The sequence below is a fragment of the Acanthopagrus latus genome, chromosome 22, assembly GCF_904848185.1.
Source record: "Acanthopagrus latus isolate v.2019 chromosome 22, fAcaLat1.1, whole genome shotgun sequence".
Lineage (NCBI taxonomy): Eukaryota > Metazoa > Chordata > Actinopteri > Spariformes > Sparidae > Acanthopagrus > Acanthopagrus latus.
The window spans coordinates 17,876,435-17,895,416 of NC_051060.1; the positions used below are offsets into that span (position 1 = coordinate 17,876,435).

General features: G+C 39.4%; 1 protein-coding gene across 3 annotated transcripts; it reads left to right on the forward strand.

Annotated features, from left to right (window-relative positions):
- The first annotated feature begins 4,618 nt into the window (after window positions 1-4,618).
- LOC119012055 (deleted in malignant brain tumors 1 protein-like) lies at window positions 4,619-17,527 on the forward strand. Of its 3 annotated transcripts, none has more exons than XM_037085517.1 (17): window positions 4,619-4,729; window positions 6,870-6,947; window positions 7,215-7,241; window positions 7,395-7,706; window positions 9,124-9,417; window positions 9,510-9,824; window positions 10,241-10,531; window positions 11,130-11,444; window positions 11,940-12,239; window positions 13,000-13,308; window positions 13,424-13,738; window positions 14,862-15,170; window positions 15,276-15,569; window positions 15,680-16,015; window positions 16,109-16,216; window positions 16,624-16,708; window positions 16,834-17,527. In XM_037085517.1, exons 2-17 carry the CDS (start codon window positions 6,896-6,898, stop codon window positions 16,982-16,984), a joined length of 3,813 nt encoding a protein of 1,270 aa, XP_036941412.1. In that variant the 5' UTR covers window positions 4,619-4,729; window positions 6,870-6,895; the 3' UTR covers window positions 16,985-17,527. The 3 variants fall into 3 exon arrangements, with proteins under 3 accessions (XP_036941412.1, XP_036941413.1, XP_036941411.1); XM_037085518.1 differs by lacking the exon at window positions 4,619-4,729 and adding an exon at window positions 6,387-6,712 and having other exon boundaries at window positions 16,112-16,216; XM_037085516.1 differs by lacking the exon at window positions 4,619-4,729 and adding an exon at window positions 6,395-6,712.
- Window positions 17,528-18,982: the final 1,455 nt, after the last annotated feature.

Here is an 18,982-nt window from a genome sequence, read left to right on the forward strand (position 1 = left end):
AGGAATCAGAGATTAACACCCTGTTTGATACAATTCATGAAATGTTGAAGACGTTGGATCATGACACAGAAATTCTGTGATATTTGATATTTGGCAAGGCAATCACCCAACAATACATGATGATATTTGTCTCACTAAAAAGCACATGAATAATTTATCTACTAAATTGTGGTCTCAAATTAACAGGATTTGACATGAACAGAGATTAAACTATCTCTCTCTCTCTCTCTCTCTCTCTCTCTCTCTCTCTCTCTCTCTCTATATATATATATATATATATATATATATATATATATATATATATATATATACACATATATATATAAATGCAAACCTAGGCTTTTTTTTGTGAATGTATATGAGTCAGACCTTTGTGAAAAAGCATAATTACGACGAAAGAGGCACTTTTAAGATTTACCGTATTTTCGTTTTCAGCTCAAAGTCATTTAAGTGCAAGGGGCAAATTTGCGATAGCATCAAAATCGCTATTTTTAAAACACTAAGAAGGCTCGACACAACATGAAACTTTTTTTACACTCGAATAGTGACACACATGGACGTGTACAAATTGTGGTCATTCTCTGTGTTAAAGTGAAATTCTCGCCAAAATGTAACCTAGGCTATTATTGTGAACGTTTAGGAGTCAGACCTCCACGTTAAAGCATAATTACAACGAAGGAGGCACTTTTAAGATTTACCGTATTTTCGTTTTCAGGTCAAACTCATTTTAAACGGGAGTGCTCGGGGCAAATTAGCGATAGCATCAAAATCGCTATTTCTAAAACACTAAGAAGGTTCGACACAACATGAAACTTTGCTTGTAGTATCACCAGGGTCGCTACACATGAACACGATCATTGAGAACATCGTTTTACACATAGTTTACTTTTTGTACAACTCACATTAGCAGATGTTTCCTCCGCTCACCCTCGTCGTGCCAGTGAGGAGTGTCAATCTCTGAATGCGACGTAACATGGAGGACTGTTAAGGTGGAACTCCGCTCGTAAAGCTTAGTTCCATCTAAATGCACAGATGATTAACTGTTTTGTCGTTAGAGAAAAACTAAATTGACCTTTAAGTTGAAAAAGGAGCCTCATATAAGAAACAATCTTAAAATCAAAAGCCGGAAAAGTCAAGTGAGATATCGCGTGGGTAGTTGTTGCCGGACGACAGTAGCGTTCCACCTTAACTATCCTCCAGGTTATGTCGCATTCAGAGATCGATACTTCTCGGCTGCCATTATGGCTGCGAGCGGAACAAGCTACTGCTAAGGTGAGTTGCTCAAAAACTCTCTTTTTAGTAAAATGCGTACACAAACAATGTTCTCAATACGCGTGTTCACGTGTAGAGACGCTGGTGATACTACGAGCAAAGTTTCATGTTGTGTCGAGCCTTCTTAGTGTTTTAGAAATAGCGATTTTGATGCTATCGCTAATTTGCCCCCAGCAATCCTGTTTAAAATGAGTTTGACCTGAAAACGAAAATACAGTAAATCTTAAAAGTGCCTCCTTCGTCGTAATTATGCTTTAACGTGGAGGTCTGACTCCTAAACGTTCACAATAATAGCCTAGGTTACATTTTGGCGAGAGTTTCACTTTAACACAGAGAATGACCACAATTTGTACACGTCCATGTGTGTCACTATTCGAGTGTAAAATAGTCATAAAATGGCAAAAGGCTAAACTACAAGAAAACAGATTAGGTCTACAGTTAAAATGTTTAAAGCAAGAATATAACAATATATACAATATTCAAAAATGACTTGCTTCTGGATTCAGTTTTTATTGTTCTGGTAATATTTCCACAGAGAATGGTCGCTTCAGGGAGTGATTCAATTTATGTATATCTGTTAGTTTTTCTTTGACATTTTGACAGCTGTTGTGAAATCACAGAGGGAGATTTTAAAATGGCCACCTTTGTCTTCTGAAGATCAATCTGGAGCCCTTATATAGCGATGATAATTTTGTCTTTTGACGGACATGACTCAAATCACAAACACGCTGTAAAGAAATGAGGTATCATGTAGGGATATGATGACATAAAGTCAACCTTGCAGGTTACATTTGTTTTACTTGGACCAGACTTTGCAATCAATTAGCAAGCAGAAGTCAAAAACAGACTGTGGGGTCAGCAGAGGAGAAAAAGACTGTAAAACAGATGATCGACCGTATTGGTCACCAGACCAACTGCAGGCTGTCTCAGTGGTGAGTAGCTGATCTGGCAGCCAGGTGGAGACATTCGATGCCCGGGAGAGGGAGAGGCTCTGCAGTGGCAGCTGGTGGGGAGGTGAGGAATGGCAGATCTGGAGGTAGATGGGACGTTAGAGAGGGATAAGAGGGAGAAATGTTAAAATATTCTGACACAGCAAGACCTTTGCTGTGCCGGTGAATCTGAAATTTGATCATTTCTTCATGGTTAGAGCGTATCTTTGATATACATTCAGCAATGCTCTGTGGAGTAACTGAATGGATGTTTGTTTTCCTAAGTTTTTCTTCTAATCAGACACCAGTAAAATAACACGTACACTTACAGTTCAAAACTCTGTATTTTATTCTACAAGCCCAAGAGGTAAAAGTCTATCAAAGAAGCTGAAATCATGTTTCATGTTTCATTGTGTAATTTACTGCATTCTGATGTTGGGCAACATCATGATAATGTTGTTCCTGGCAGTTTTGCAGTTGGCACTGCACTGACAGTTCATCCCCACTGAAAAAGTGAACAACAACAAAAAAACAAACAAACAAACAGAAAAAGTGCTTTTCAAGGCCGCTGCCCCGGATGAGTTGTAATACCATTTCCCATCAGAGAGTGATGCGTATCTCTGTGTCTGTAATGATTTACCCAGACATCAATATGTGTTTAACCTGCTGTCCAAACCTGGCTTTCCTCAGATCATTCGACCATACTTCACTGAGGTTACTGGGTCTAGTAGTATTGTCACCTCTTCTGGAGCTTCTACCTGTGCCGCTGTAACAGCACTGTTAGCAGTGGATCTCATTTCCCCTTGCTATACCACTGGGACAAAACAAATGCAATGTTTCTTAAACAGAGAAAGAAAGAACGTGATGTATACATATGCTCAATGCACAAGAAGGGCCAAATGATTAAGATTTTGTCACAGACTGTGTTTCACAAAGCATAGCAAGTCTGTGCCGACTCAGCAGCCCACTAAACCCGGCAATTTTATAAGGGAGTTTGGCAAATTTATCTCCCTCTTCATCTCCGTGCCATTGTTGACAGTATATGATGTGGCTGCTTGGACCTATAGTGTCTTAGTGTTCAAAGGATTAATAAAGTCGTCTAAGTTTGCTGCCTGCTGTAGTATAAAATGTTCTCAAATTGTTGTAAATTCTGGTCATTACTTATAATACTTAAGTTAACTTTTTGCCTTTTTTTTTTTTTGGCTTCGCCTCTCTATCTTGTTAATCCTCTTGCAACCGCTAAGATTTATCTTGGGGTTCACACTGGCTGGGAACCGACCGGTCTAGAGCGCTGTAGCTCTCAACATGGACACCCTTTCATTGTCAGTGTCAGGGATTTTTCAAGCACTGCAGTTACTCAATGGTTCCAGCTAGTAGAAAAAAAATCAGCAAAAACATTTTCATTGAAATCGTGTCATAATAACTACAGGCATAAAGGGGAAGTTCAAGATGTTGGTTTCTTTGTGAAATGGCTTAACTTGCAACTGTAACCGGAGGCAAATTAAGGAAATTTGTTATGTGCGAGCAACAGATGGCTTAACCAGGCATCTCAAAAATGCTGAATGGGCAAGTCAGTGAGGAAATGCTTCGTGCAGCTTGCATGTCACCTGACAGGATGTACTCGAGGACGAGAAGCAAAAAGAACAAGATGTCGTGAAAAATGTACTGAGGTGATAACTCATTAAAGTTAAAGTGGCAACAGACAGCTCCTCCCCCTAACATTTCCAAATGGAAGTGGTGTTATTGTTGGTGCCCCAGCTGCAAAGACCTGGATCGTTGATGTTGTCCTCAGAGTTAGCTCAGTTAGCTCAGTTAGCCATGCAGCTAGCGGTCCAGACTGGGAGCTCTGAGCACTAGGGCAGTATTAGTACTTACAATGCTAGCACAGCTCCAGCTGCTAGTTCCGGACCAAGATGGGCCAATGCTAGCTGATTAGTATGCTAATTTCAGTAGCTATCCCTGCAACACAATAAATAGATGTTACTTTGCATTGCTGACAATAACAAAAAAATATTTTATTGTTTTCAACTAATACTTTTACATACTGCACCTTACCTGAAATCCTAAAGAAACAAACAAAGAGGCAAACAGTTTGTGGGTATAATAATGGGAAATTATGCCAATATATTCAGTCAAAATAAAAACACATTGTCCAGACTTGTTGATTTTACATCCATTTTCAATTTCTTATTTTGGGCCATTTGAGATCGGTTGGGGATGTTCATGCAGCATTAACTGTGGCTGCAAAGCACTGCAGTAGTGACATAAAGTTTGACACTTAACAGGAAGACCTTTTAGAGAGGCGTTTTGAGGTTCATTGCAGGAAATTAATACATGTAAAATGTACTGAAGCTCAGGCTTTCACTAGGGGAAGTGTTTGTCATTCCCAGTCCCGATGAGTCATGTTGACTATAAGATGCGGGACAAGAAGTGGTTCTCTCAGGTCAAGCATTTGTGAAAGAACAAATGGACTGAGGTCCTCAGAATTATTCTATTATTCTGATGAGCATAAAACTACACATTTTAAGGTAAGAAAAAAAAAATTGCTATATGATTATTTGTAATATAATAATAATAACGATTAGAAATAAAATAATAATGATGATAAAACATTTTAAATCTTTAAGTTTGTTTATAATTCTAATAATAATCCCCATCAATGGACATGATTGCTATTATATATTAATTTGCACCATTTTAACATTTTTGCTTTAAATGCATGCTACAAAATGTATATTAATATCATAAAAATACAATTGCTTAATGTCAGGATTGAAATTTAAATATGAATGGTACCGCCAAAAATGTTTCAGTGTCCTCCAAAGCTGTGTTTTATGGTGCAAATGAATGTGGGATGGATTTTGCATTAATATTTTCAAATTGGAGTTGGTTGGTTGTATGAAAACGTGTCATTCTGTGTCCCCTGAACAAAATCCAGTAAGTCTAAATAAACAATGAAGCTTTTTATCATTTACTTTGCTGTATATGCCTCATAACATAAAAACAAATTATTTTGCTTTTTGAAAGTTTAGACGTTTTTTTCTACTAAAAAGTCAAAATATCATCAAGATACATACATACATACATATATATATATATATATATATATATATATATATATATATATATATATATATATATATATATATATATATATATATAAATATATATATATACACACATATATATGTGTATATATATATATATATATATATATATACAGAGAGAGAGAGATTTTTTAACTTTAAGAAGGTGCAAATGCTTTATTCAAGGTTTTATTCTGTTTCATATGTTTAAAATGTTCAGTAAAAAAAAACTTCGGGTTGCGTCAACCCTGTTACTTTTAATGAAAACACCCCTCCTGAAATAACAAACCGTTGTGGATGTTGCATCATTTCTAGGAAGTGAAAGTATCTGATTTTAAGAAAGCTGATGTTGAAAAGACATGTAAGTTTCCTCTCCCCTAAAGACATCTCAGTTATCTAACATCTGACAGAAGACAACAAGCTTATGTTGTTAGCTCTGTTACCACAAAACTGTGTCAAAAAGTATTTTGTTCTACTATAAACAAGTAACGGCAGCCAATAACATTTTTCGTCAACCTGTTACTTTCAGCCCGGTTACCATTCATAGAATGACAGGATTGGTTTATTTAGTTTGCTAAGGATGAGTTCAGTAGTCTCACAGCCTAAAGAAAGCTGCCCTGTAGTCCGGTGTTGTAGATACTTCTGTATCTTTTGCCAGACAGCAGCAAGATGAACAGCTGGTTGTGCTGTTTAGCTCTCAGCCATGGTGCATTTTTCATACTTCAGCCGTTTCAAAACTTTGCCACCTACCTGCTCTCCCTCAGCTGCTGTTTCAAATAAATAAATAAAATTGGATAAAGTTAGCAACTCACACACAATTCATATTATCCAACCTTTGAAGTCGGCAGTGCAATTTAGCTTTTTTAGTTCAGTTTAGTTTTTCTTAAAGATCTTGTGATGATGGGGAGATTTAGCCCAGTTCAGACCACCATCATTGAAATTCAAAGAAAGGGGAAGGAATGTCTTTGCTATGTACAAACATAAAAGGACTGCTGTGAATAATGATCACAGGTGGGAGGAGACGGATGGTTCAGTTTAGCAGTGGGAGTCAGTGGTCAACTTCAACTTTTAATGTTTGCTTATAACAACTGTCCATTTGAACCACATTTCCCTTTAATTTTTTGAGGCTGATTATTTGTAGTGTTGACTAGCAAGTGATCCTATTGTTCCATTAACAGCATTATGTTACTTGTGACTGGATCTTCCTGTCTCCTGTCATCCCCAGTCTTTAATGATTGATCCAAATGTCAACATACGTCCAGGTTGCAGTCCAAGTCCAGGCGGCCCCTTTTATTTGTAAAAAAAAAAATCACTAGATCTGTGTGTGGGACTTCTGTCCTTTGGATTTTTTTAGATGAAATCATTTTTTTTAGTTTGAATTGTAATGTATTTTTAATTGCTGGCCAGACTGGTTGAATTTAAAAGGTAAGAAGGGGATTTTTGATATTGAAAAATACTGTGTGGTTTTCAGAAATCAAGCTTTTCTTATTGCTCTGCTAATGATGGATACCACCATTTGATTTGTATTTTTTTTAAAATGAGGAGTAACAATACGTATTCCTATTTAACTCTACCATGACAGCATTTAATCCACTTAGAAGACACAATATGATCTTCACTCCTGCTGAGAAACGACATTTTGTTTGTTATCTGTCATTAGGTGAGTTTCACTGTTTTACTTCCACCATTTCACATTTTTCCCTTGACCTAAAAAATAAAGATATATAATCACAGCATAGCTGTTTGGTTGATTCAGAGGTGAAAATCTCAGTGTGTAAAAAGAAAATAGTCTTTCATTATGAAGAGGTGCTTTTATTGACTGCACTGACTGCTCTGTTCTATTTGACAAGATTGTTGAGATATGTATGACAAATCTCTGGGTTATCAGGCTTAATTAGAACATTTTGCCATATTTTCTCTGCTGCAGGTCTACTGAGCCTTTCACTGCTTACAGGTCAGTAAATACAATCTATGTTTCATGTCTGAAAACACATATAATATTTAGATAATCTGATTTCTACACCATGATATAATGAAAAGGACTTTTTTATTGAGTTAATGGTGACACAACCTACAGCTATTGCGCTTTCTTTTTTCCCAATTCCAGAATGTGACAAAGTCAAGGTGGTCGGTCCTTCACGTTGCTCGGGTCGAGTGGAGGTCTACCACTCTGATAGTTGGGGAACGGTGTGTGACGATCAGTGGAGCACTGCCAACGCTGAGGTGGTGTGCAGAGAGTTAGACTGCGGGACAGTTCTTGAGGCCAAGAAAGGGGCTTTTTTTGGAGAAGGAAAGGATCAAATCTGGCTGGATGATGTCCAGTGTACTGGTCGTGAGTCGTCTGTCCTCAAGTGTGAACACAGACCATTTGGGCAAAATAACTGTGGCCATGGTGAAGATGCTGGTGTTGTCTGTTCGGGTAAGGCTGAATTCAATCCCTTATCTCAGTTTATGTTTGCTGTACTTGACCCATTTAAAACACTTAATCCAAAGGCACACTTTGTACCTTTGTTACAGGAATAGTTGGACACCTCTGAAAACATCCTTGTTTGCCCTCTTGCTAAAAGTTGAGAAGACTGACTGTCTGTCAACAAAATCTGCCTTTTGCTGGTGGTACCACTGTTGTTATAATAACTGTGTCATTTCTGTTGCTCTCAGAGTCGCAAAAAAATTTTTTTTTAAAAATGGGAGAACAGACAACAAAATAGGATAAAAGAAGAGTTCATTCACTCATTAAGTCTATAATGGAAACGTATCCCTATAGAACCTTCCTTTTCCCAGCTGACTGCATTCCTGGTAGCACACAAAACAGTGTAGTGATAACGAGGTTTATGGGAAACCAATTTTGACGTAGTTGGTTTCATCATTATAAATCCATTCGCTGTGCAGTCAGCATTTACTTCATAATCAAACGTTCAATTGCAATTGTAATACAGAGCTATGTGATACTTTAATAGATAAGAAAATAAAAAGACTTAGCTTTATGAGCCAAATCAAAATGCATCACAACATAAGCAGACGAGTTTGCTAATTCCACAATCCAAATTAACGTCCAGTTTTCTATCTGGATGTAATCCGGCACGGCAAGTACCTTCCTCAAATTATATCAAAATACCAGATATGGGAACTATCAAGAGATTGAGAAATACTGCTGTGGGGAAAAGCAGCTAACACAGCATTTATTTTAGGAACTGAGGATATTATTGCATCTCAAATTCAAAGATTGTGTTACAATTGAGTGCGAACTGTGCTTGAAATGCTTTGGCGGCAGAGGCACAAAAGCAAGTTTAGCATGTGATTGGCTGCTACATATGTAAAGGGCAAAGGCCAGAAGGTAGAGTTAGGGGATAAACAGCTACCAGATTACCCTTTTGACTGTGTCAGTATTTGCATTAAAAAGGTCATTGTGCAGTGCCCTTGTCTTCACCTCATGTCACCTTCATTCTGCATCATGGTGTGGTTTATTATTGCACTCCTGTGGTGCTGGTGTACCAGATTAAAAAAATGGAATCAGCAGAGGCAGATGTTTCCTGATCTTTAGTCCATAGTGTGGGTCAAGCTCCAAAAGCTTTTAGTTATGTACTTCTCATATTGCAAGTCAGTAGAGTCGTTGGTTAGGCATCGTCTCATCACATCATCAAGGGAATTTTTGTAGACTTTAGTTCATACTTGCTACCATAATGTACAAAGATTTAAAGGCCCTAAAACAAGTGGTTAAGTGTAAATAAGTCAGACATTTTGGTTCTTGGCTTGGACTCATTCCCATTCACTTTAAGGGATTAGGTAACACCAAAGACTGTTCTATTTAATTATATTTCTTCTTTTGTGATTTGCAGAACATGTGAGGGTGGTCAACGGAAGCAATCGGTGTAATGGCAGATTGGAAGTCTACCATGAGGGCCATTGGAAACGAATATGCAGCAGTGACTGGGGCAAGGCAGAAGCTGACGTGGTGTGCCAAGAGATTAACTGTGGCATCGCTGTCACTCCGACTGATGATCTACATTTTGGAGAGGCGCTTAACATGGTTGGAGTGAAGACCTCCTGTTTTGGAAATGAGAGCTCGATCTCACAGTGCAAATTTCAAGAATTACAGGACAGCTGTGTTGATGCTACGGTTTCCTGTGCAAGTGAGTCAAAAACTGTAATTTTGTAGTAGTGTACATGGTTAGACTGTCTACTGTTGTGTATGACCCTCTGCTTTTTCTTGTCCACCTGACAGACAGTAAACCAATTCGGCTGATGAACGGGACTAATCGATGTAATGGCCGAGTGGAACTCTTCCACGATGGACAGTGGGGAACAGTTTGTGATGACAGATGGGGCATGCAGGAAGCAGCTGTCGTGTGCCGTGAGATGAACTGTGGGAATGCTCTCTCAGTCAAGTACAATGCCTTCTTCGGCAGAGGTCGGGATCAGGTTTGGTTGGACGATGTTGAGTGTTCTGGTCATGAGAAATCCCTTGCTGACTGCCCACACAGAGGTTTGGGAGAACACGACTGTGACCACAATGAAGATGCTGGCGTTGTATGCTCAGGTAACACATGCCGAACTGTCTGTTGTTAAAATGTCAAGTATACTTGAATGAAATCAGGTTGCTCAGAATCCTGATAATTGCATTTGTGTACCATGGTGATGCAGGCATACATGTATCTACTGTATAGGTATGCTGAGCACCTGCAATTTGCTAAGATCTTGTATCAAACATTACTTACACATGTATTTTTTTGCTAGAGTATAATTTCAAAACTTGTACCATGTTAGAAAATCCCCCTGCAGCCTCTCACAATTATCCTTGTCTGTTCTTATTTTTTGTGGTAGTTCTTGGTGTCATATCACAGATTTATAAACAGTACTATCTCTTCTACTACATCTCACTGCTGAACTAATAACATTCTTCTCCAACATTTTAAATACAATAGTTAACCATGACCCTAACTGCTTCCATTCCAGCCTCAGTCAGATTGTACAACGGGACTAACCGCTGCTCTGGCAGAGTGGAGGTCTCCCAGGGTGGCCAATGGGGGAAAATTTGTAACAATAACTGGGGCCATCAAGAGTCTGAGAGGCTGTGCAAGGAACTCGGCTGTGGACCTCCAAAAAATTCTGACGAAAACTTCCATCATGGTGATGCCAGACTGAAAGGGTATAGGACCACATGTGCCAGAAATGTGAGCTCCATCTCTGACTGCACATTTCAAGAAATCACAGGGACATGTGAAGGTGTTTCTCTTTCATGTACAGGTAAGGCGATGTAAGGTAAGAGATGTCTGTCTTCTCTCAGATATACTGGAACTAGATGGCACTCAAAGAAATGAATAAATACATTAAAAACACTCAACAGCAGTGTGTCTTTCCAGAAATCATGACCTGGCTACTCAAGATAATCCACAGACCTTGTCGTGAGCAGTTTCATCAAGGAGCTATTTTCTTTCTACTGAACTATACCTACAAGTAGTATCACTGAAGAAAACTTGAGTCTACTTATGGACAAAGGCTTGTGCTTGTGACAGGTGGTGACAGCTAAGCTTTAACGTTTACTAGCCTAGGAAGCTATTCTCTTATCCATGAGTGGATGCACACTTCCCTCTGTGAGGTGACACTGACAAAAATCCATGAAACTGCTCACAACAACTTCTGTGAATTACTTTAATTAAGCTGGTAATAAGACTGTTTTCTTTGTTATTGATTTTTTTTGAAGATGTATATTTTTGGTGTTTTGAACACCACACACAAAGTGCCATCTAGTTCCATTATTTTTGAAAGACATCTAAAAAAAATAGCACTACAGATAAGAGCTAAAGTACTGGATTACTTTAAACATTATTGGACCTTTCCACAGATATTCCACCAATAAGGCTTGTCAATGGCACTGACCGATGCTCTGGCAGAGTGGAGGTTATGAATGATGGCCAGTGGGGAACAGTGTGTGATGATGAGTGGGACCTCAGAGATGCAGAGGTGGTGTGCAGAGTCATTGACTGCGGAACAGCTCAGATGGCCAAAACGAGTGCCTTCTTTGGTCCAGGCCAGGGAGACATCTGGCTGGATGATGTCGGCTGCTTCGGGAACGAGACGTCCCTCATGCACTGCAGACATCCAACCCTCGGGGAAAATAACTGTGGCCATGGCGAAGATGCTGGTGTGGTGTGCTCAGGTATCATCTCTGATAGGTTGTTCATCTTTCTTTATAAGTACATTATTTACTTATTTCACATAGTGTTTCCATGCATACATTTATTCGTTGCCCATAATGCCTCCGATGAATATTTTGCAGGTTATGTGATCACTGTTGGACACATTGTGGACAGATTAAACACAAATGAGCAAAATAGACACAGCAGAACCAGAGATATCACATTTTTGATTGCAAGAAATCTTCTTCTTTTTAAAGAAAAACCTGCTTCCTACATTTCCCACGATGCAACTTAGACAATGAGTAACATCACTGGCGACAACCTTTCAGATTACACACAGCTTCCTCTGGAGCCACAAAAGGCTTCATGCTACTTGTTTAAAATGTGTAATAGTACTCCACAAAGACCTGCAAACGTAGTTAAATGTGTAAAGTTGGTGGAGTTTCCCTTTAATCAGATGTTTTGTGTCAAAACACCGACTAACTAATTGCTTTTCGTTCTCATTTGCTTTGCAGCCAACATTAGACTCATTAATGGGACTAGCCAGTGCTCAGGCAGAGTGGAGTTTTCCCACGGTGACCACTGGTCAACAGCATTCAACTTTAACTGGGGAATGAATGAAGCTACAGTGGTGTGCAGAGAGATGAACTGTGGAGATCCGGTCAAGTTCACCGGATCATATGGTCAAAGCGGAGCTCAGAGAGGGTATAAGGTCAGTTGTAGTGGCAGAGAGAGCTCTCTGTCACAGTGCAGACTGACAGAATACGTCCGGAACAGAAACGATCGTATGGAAGAGGCAGCTGTCGAATGTTCAGGTAAGTCTTGGTGATGAATTGAAATTTGAGTTCCTTCAGTAATTGTGAACAGAGATAGAACTAAATGGTAAGGCAGCTCTTGTGCACATCTCATTATTTTCATTTTGTAAATTATAGTTAAATGCTGAGAGTAAAATGGACACTGAAGGTGGGTATGCTTCAGGGAGTGGCTACCTTGTAATTAACAAGTCTTTACCATGTTGTGTCCTCAGGTTCTCTGTCAGATCCAGTCAGGCCTGAAATCATTATCATTGTGGAATAGTGGAGAAATGGGCCGGCTTGTTTGTATTTCTTTATACTAATCACAATTGCCTCGGCCTGTGGACTAAAACATGGCTGGATTTGACTTGAGACCTGAAGGCAGTAATGCTGACTTGACTTGGTGCCACAGTTATATAGAAAAACACTGATCTGACCATTTTGTTTACTGTGGAACGCTGCCCAATGAGGTCACCAAAATAAGAACCATAAAAGAAATGACGTCTCCAGAGTGAAGACGATTTCAGATTCAAATGAGAGAATCCTTTCATTAAATCATCAATCCGTCCAAAATGAAATTAAAAAGTAACAAATTGCCCGCCATCATTTCAGAAAATGGGGCTCCCCAAAAAACACCTTGCATAAGGCCCCCACAAAGCTACAAATGGCCTTGCCAGGGATTCAGTTATAGTGCTGTTGCTAAATAGCACTAATATATAAACAAACATCAAAGTTAGACCGCATGTACCCTTTACATTCACAGAATAACTGTCATTCTCAGGTAACGTGAGGTTGTCCGGTGGGCACAGTCGTTGCGCTGGAAGAGTGGAGTACTATGACAAAGGCCAGTGGGGGAGTGTGTGCGGTGAATCCTGGGATATGAATGATGCAGCGGTGGTGTGCAGACAGCTGGACTGTGGGAGGGGTCATAAGATTACCACCATCGCTGAGTACGGCAGCGGCACAGGACAGACCTGGATTGATCTAATTGAATGCAATGGGTTGGAGTCCACATTGGCTCAGTGCCCACAAAGACCGTTCAGAGACAGGACTTGCAACACCACCTCTGTTGCTGGTGTCGTCTGCACAGGTAAGAAAATCTAACAAAAATGACTAAGGATTAAACTAGACTAACTAGACTAGATTAAAAAGATCTATTTACCCACAGTCTTCTGATAATCATTTTAGTTTACTTGATTTCACAGGAAGTTTGGAAGCCCGACTGGTCAACAGTAAGGATGAGTGCTCTGGCAGGGTAGAGGTCCGTCATGGTGATGTGTGGCAAACAGTTTGTGACACAGACTGGACTCTGAGTAAAGCTCAGGTGGTGTGTGACCAGCTGGAATGTGGAACTGCATTGAACGCTCCAGGTGCTGCCCATTTTGGTCAAGGCAGTGGATCAGTGGTGGAGGCCAGTGAGTCATGCTTTCGCAACACGACATTTCTTCAGCAATGCTCGGCCAACGGTTTCCGAAGCTCAAGCTGTGGGCATGACCATGATGCAGGTGTCCAATGTGCAGGTAAAGCCTTTTAAAAATCTTTTTCACATTTGCATCCTGTTTATACACAACAGGTAAAAACAGTAGAGTGAGCAATCAGTGTGTTCATCCAGGTGCAGCATCCTCTTAAAACTCGGCCCCGGTCAAAACTGTGTTTTGCTTCTTGTTCCTGTCATTAAATTTTTACGCTTCACTGCATAAATCGATGTTCATGGAGAGTTTTACACCAGAAGACTGTTTTCACATTCAGTATTGAAAATGTAAATCATTGAGATCAGACTTTGAAGTGTGGTGAGATGTAGCAAGCAGCTAGTTAGCTTAGTATGAAGACTGGAAAAATGATGAATCAACTACACAAAATGAATCATACATCAGATATAAAGAGCGAAGTAGTGAGTTTATAAGGTTCTGTCGGTGGATTTTGTTCCTTTAAGACAGAGCCCTGCTAAGTGTTTCCCTGTTTCCAGTCTTACATGCTAAGCTAAGCTACCTGGCCATTAGTTCTAGTGATATCTTGCTGTATAGTATCAATATTTAAATTGAACGCTCAGCAGGAAAGCTTTTAGAATATTTTCACACTATTTTTCTGCTTTGATATTTTATTTGGATTACTCAAGTGACCCACTGAGTCATATTCCACATGACTATTGTTTTGCCAATAATAGAGTAATAGTCTGCACCAACAGAAGCTCCTCACTCCCACAGAAAGCACTGCTCCTGAAGAGGCCTTGTCACTAGTCCCGCCTTTAATTTTCAGACCTTGTGACATCATATTAAATCACCATTACACACATTTGCATAATTTATGCCTAGTGGCTGGTTTGGCATACAAGAATTGCTTTAGCACAGCTGCCCTGTTGTTGTAAGCGCTGGGTCAGAGCAGAGCAATCAGAGCAGACTGGGTATTCAGGAGTGGGGCCCTTAAAGAGACGAGCACTAAAACAGTGTTTCTGACAAAGGGGGAATACAATGCTGCAGCACTGGACAGTTTTTTGTGTTTTTTTTGAGATTGAGAGCATGCAATCCTGTTCTACTGTAGGAGAAATTCAATAATCCAAATACACTTTTATAATTGTACATAGAAGCATGTTTCAAGGATTGTCCTTTGCATTTGGACTCACTTCATTTCTGTCCTCATATGCAGCACAGATCCGGTTGGCCAGTGGTGCAAGTCAGTGCTCTGGCAGAGTGGAGGTCTTCTATAAAAGCCAGTGGGGAACTGTGTGTGATGATGAATGGGAAATGGCCAATGGTGATGTTGTATGTAGACAGCTTGGCTGTGGTCACGCAGTTTCTACTCCAACAAATGCCCACTTTGGTAGAGGCAGTGGTCCAATATGGCTGGATAACGTGGAGTGTACAGGCCAAGAGTCTGCTCTCTCACACTGTCATCACAACGGATTCGGAGAAAATAACTGCGGGCACGGTGAAGACGCTGGTGTTATCTGTTTAGGTAAGCGGCCTGGCTCGTTCTGAATCTGTGAATGAAGTCTTTACCTCAGATAAAACTGTGGCATCTTTTATGACCAATCCAACTAAAAGTTACTCTCTGTTTCAGGTGCTCTAGAGAAGCCTCAAATCACTTTCAGTCCGGCTGCAGATGTAAAATGGGGTGAAAAAGTGGAAATCACCTGCACTGTTGTATCAGAACACCTGGGTGGGACATTCATCCTGAGAAAGATGGAAGGAAATTTTCAAATGGAAAAATACTCCGAACACGAAGCTGCAACCTTTGTCTTCCCTTCAGTGGAATTCAGCCAAAAGGGGTCATACTACTGTGAATATCAGAAGAAGCTGCCCAATCAAGTCATCTATTATCCTCAAGGAAATGTAGCTGAACTCTCCATCACAGGTCAATAATTTTGTTCTTTGTTTGTCCACTTGAACATAATTGATGGAAATTTGACTGTGTAAGATTGCAAACATGAATATGATCTCTATGAATCTTTGTCTGTTCTGCAGTGAAAATGGACATACCCAGAATCTCCCTGACATCTCCTCACGCAATGGTGATCTACAGCCCGGACAAAATATCGGTCAACGAAGGCAGCAGCTTCTCCGTCACCTGCTCTACTCATTCGATATATTCCGGAGGTTACTTCTATCTGAGAAAGTCCAATATGACCGTCACAGAGGCAAAGCCTGCATTTGGCCACTCTATCTTCTACCTGGCGACCTTTGACTTCCCTTCATTACAGCATGAGCACCAAGGAGAATATAGCTGTGTCTTTGGTCTTAACATCTCCAGCATGTCCTTCTGTTCCGTTCCCTCGAAGTCACTACAAGTCAATGTAATCGGTGAGACTCAAAAGCCCTTCAGCGTTTGTCTGATTATGGCTGGTTTTCCCCTTTGCTAACACTGTTACTTCTTCTGTCCTTTAATCTCTGCAGCAGCCTCGTCCTCTTCAACTGTCACAGGAGTTGTGATTGGGCTACTGCTGGTGCTACTGGTGCTGGGTGGCGGTTACTGGTTCTGGAGAAAGAGAGGTCTGGGTGCTGGTAGGTGGCAGACAAACACTTTTTATATGACAGAAAACTTAATATTTTGACAGCATGAAACCATTTTCTTTCCAGTCTCCCTGCACAGATGCACTTCTGTTTGTTTTGGTTTTTTACAACCCTCAACTTCACTGTTTTAGTTCAGTTGTTCAGTTCAGCTGAAAAAGAGGCAGACAGAGATGGACATATTTACACATTTAGCACAGCAAATTAAGACGGGGATATTATGCCATTGTTGTTCTTAAAGCTTGTCGGGATGACCCCAAGTTTCTAAAAAAAACAACAACAAATGCAAGTTTAAAACTGAAATTGTTGATCTGGATTTCACCTGGATATCATTCATCTTGAGATGTTCTTTCAACAATAATGTCTGCTGTAGTCATGGTGATTTTATGCTCATTTTTCAGGAACCTTGGTTCAGTTTAGTAACAGGTTTGGGGGAGCAATAACAAACGATGTAGACGACAGAAGCAATCGAGTATTCGAGGAAAGGTATTTAAAAAAGAGAACAAATCTGATGCCATTTGCAAAGATACACATATATTTTATCTATTTTACATCAAACAACTTGAACGACACCCTAGTGATTGCATTGTCTCTTTCCTTATCTCCCTCAGTACTCGCACTACCCAAGTGAATGAGAATGTGTACAGTCGCAGCCCGGTAGAGAAGAAGGCTGACGCTGATTTGGATAACTCTGTTGAGAGGGTCCCTGAAGACCTGGCCGGGAGAGTGTGTTACGAGCTCGAACCACTCGTTCTCTCGTGATGGCAGAATGACTCAAGAAATGATGCGATTTCACGAAATTCAAAGAGCAAGTTTCAGGTCTGTCACACCTGTAACCACACCCAGAAGTGATGTCACTGCGTACTAATACAACCTTGGAGGAAATAAGTTTTTTTAGCTGGTGGGCCTTTTTTTTCTTTAAGCTAGACCACAGGAACACTAGGGACCTGTTTTAATGTGTTGTTCCCACCTTTTTTTATGTAAACAAATAATTCAGAAATCTACCAACTTTACAGGAACTCAAATAAATGCTGTGTGACCTGCTGTATCAAATTATATGGTGAAAAAGAGATTTGAATAGTAACATACATGATGCTTGTGTAAATGGGCAAATGTGTGTTTGTAACATTTATTGTACTTGTTCCTGCAGTGATTTTGTTTGTTCCTGTGAGATTCTGATAATCACAAAGTTTAAGTCTGTTGATCTGCAGGAAGATACTGATTATATTGTCTTTGTGTTACATGATAATCTGCTTTTTTGGTGTAAGTGAGTGCAGTTGAATAAATGTGTTATTTCTTACCTTATCATTTGGTGTTTTTATTTCTGAAAGCGAGTGACAAATGCTATTTTTCTTTTCTTAATCCAAGCTGTTTGTGGGTTGCCTGGTGATGAGGTACTGTAAAGACCATAAAGCAGCTTTTTTCCCCTGGCTGTGAGACCCATCAATTCATCCTCTACCACAAAAACGTTTCAATTTTATGAGTTATCTGACAGAATCTTACCTGGTTACAGGCATTATTAATAGCTATAATAAATCTATAGAAATATTTATTGACTTCCATTATGACTAAGATAAGACTTAGTCGAATAAGAAAGTCGAATATTTTGAAAAGTTTAGTGGGATTTGAAAGATGAGTAACACTCGAATATTTCAAAGTTCTTATCTGGAGGAGTGAATGAGTAGCTAGTTTAATTGTGATGTTCAATTCCAATCCAAAAGAGTTGAGTGATAGTAAAACGTAAATAATAACAGATCAACATATATAAACCAAAGAAATTGTATAATGTCATATATGTGCAGTGGCGGTTCTACACAAATTTTACTGGGGGGGGAAGCAAGGTGGGGGCCAGTGTTTAATCAGAGAGGCACACTGAATAATGAAAACAAATGATATTTAAACATTAAATACTTTAATTTTGCTTTACATTAACATAAAGAGTGCATTAAGTGAAACAATGAGGTAGGGCCATCAATAATTTGAAATTAAATACAGAGATGCACAGCAAGCACAGGGCACAACTATAAACAACATTTATTTACTGTTGTATGCATTTATTTTAAAATGTAAGCCAAGTATTTGTTAATTTTTTAACATAAGAATCACATATCAATGACGCATAATTCATGGCAGAAAGCACCATTTTATAGACACACTGTACCATGAACTGTAATGACACTGCTTTCCAAATGGCCTGATAAAGAACATCTTCACAAACCTGATGGTGCTTTACTTGATCCACATGGATCCACTTGCTGTCCCTCTGCAATGTCCCCTCCTCATTTCATGATAACTACTAGAAGAAGAAACACAATGTAGTTGCAGACATTTCATTTTACAAGTAACCATCCCTCCCGACTTCACACAGGCAGATACTATTGATTAATTTACTCAATAAATGGATTGTTTATTGAAATGGAGAAGCCAAGACTGAAACACATTTTCTTTAGTGACTTAGATTTGTTTTCTCATGTTAAGTCATATCTTCTGTGGAGGCATAACTTCTTGTGTTGTTGGGGAGATGAAGCAAATAAACAGCACATTGAATTAGCCCAGATCTGTCCACTTCATTGAAATTTAAAGAAAGGGGGAGGAATGGCTTTGCTTTGTACTAATTCAACATAAAATTACTGCATATATTGTGTATATAATGAATAATGATCACAGATGGGAGGGGACAGATGTTTAGGTTTGGCAGTGGGAGTCAGTGGTCAACCTCCATTAAAAAAAACAAAAAACAAAAAGTAATATTTTTTATTG

Coding starts and splice junctions, on each gene's coding strand:
- LOC119012055 (XM_037085517.1), top strand. CDS start 6,896: ATGATCTTCACTCCTGCTGAGAAACGACATTTTGTTTGTTATCTGTCA. Junction 13,309..13,423: donor TGCTGGTGTCGTCTGCACAG/GTAAGAAAATCT, acceptor TTGATTTCACAG/GAAGTTTGGAAGCCCGACTG. Junction 15,570..15,679: donor AGCTGAACTCTCCATCACAG/GTCAATAATTTT, acceptor TCTGTTCTGCAG/TGAAAATGGACATACCCAGA.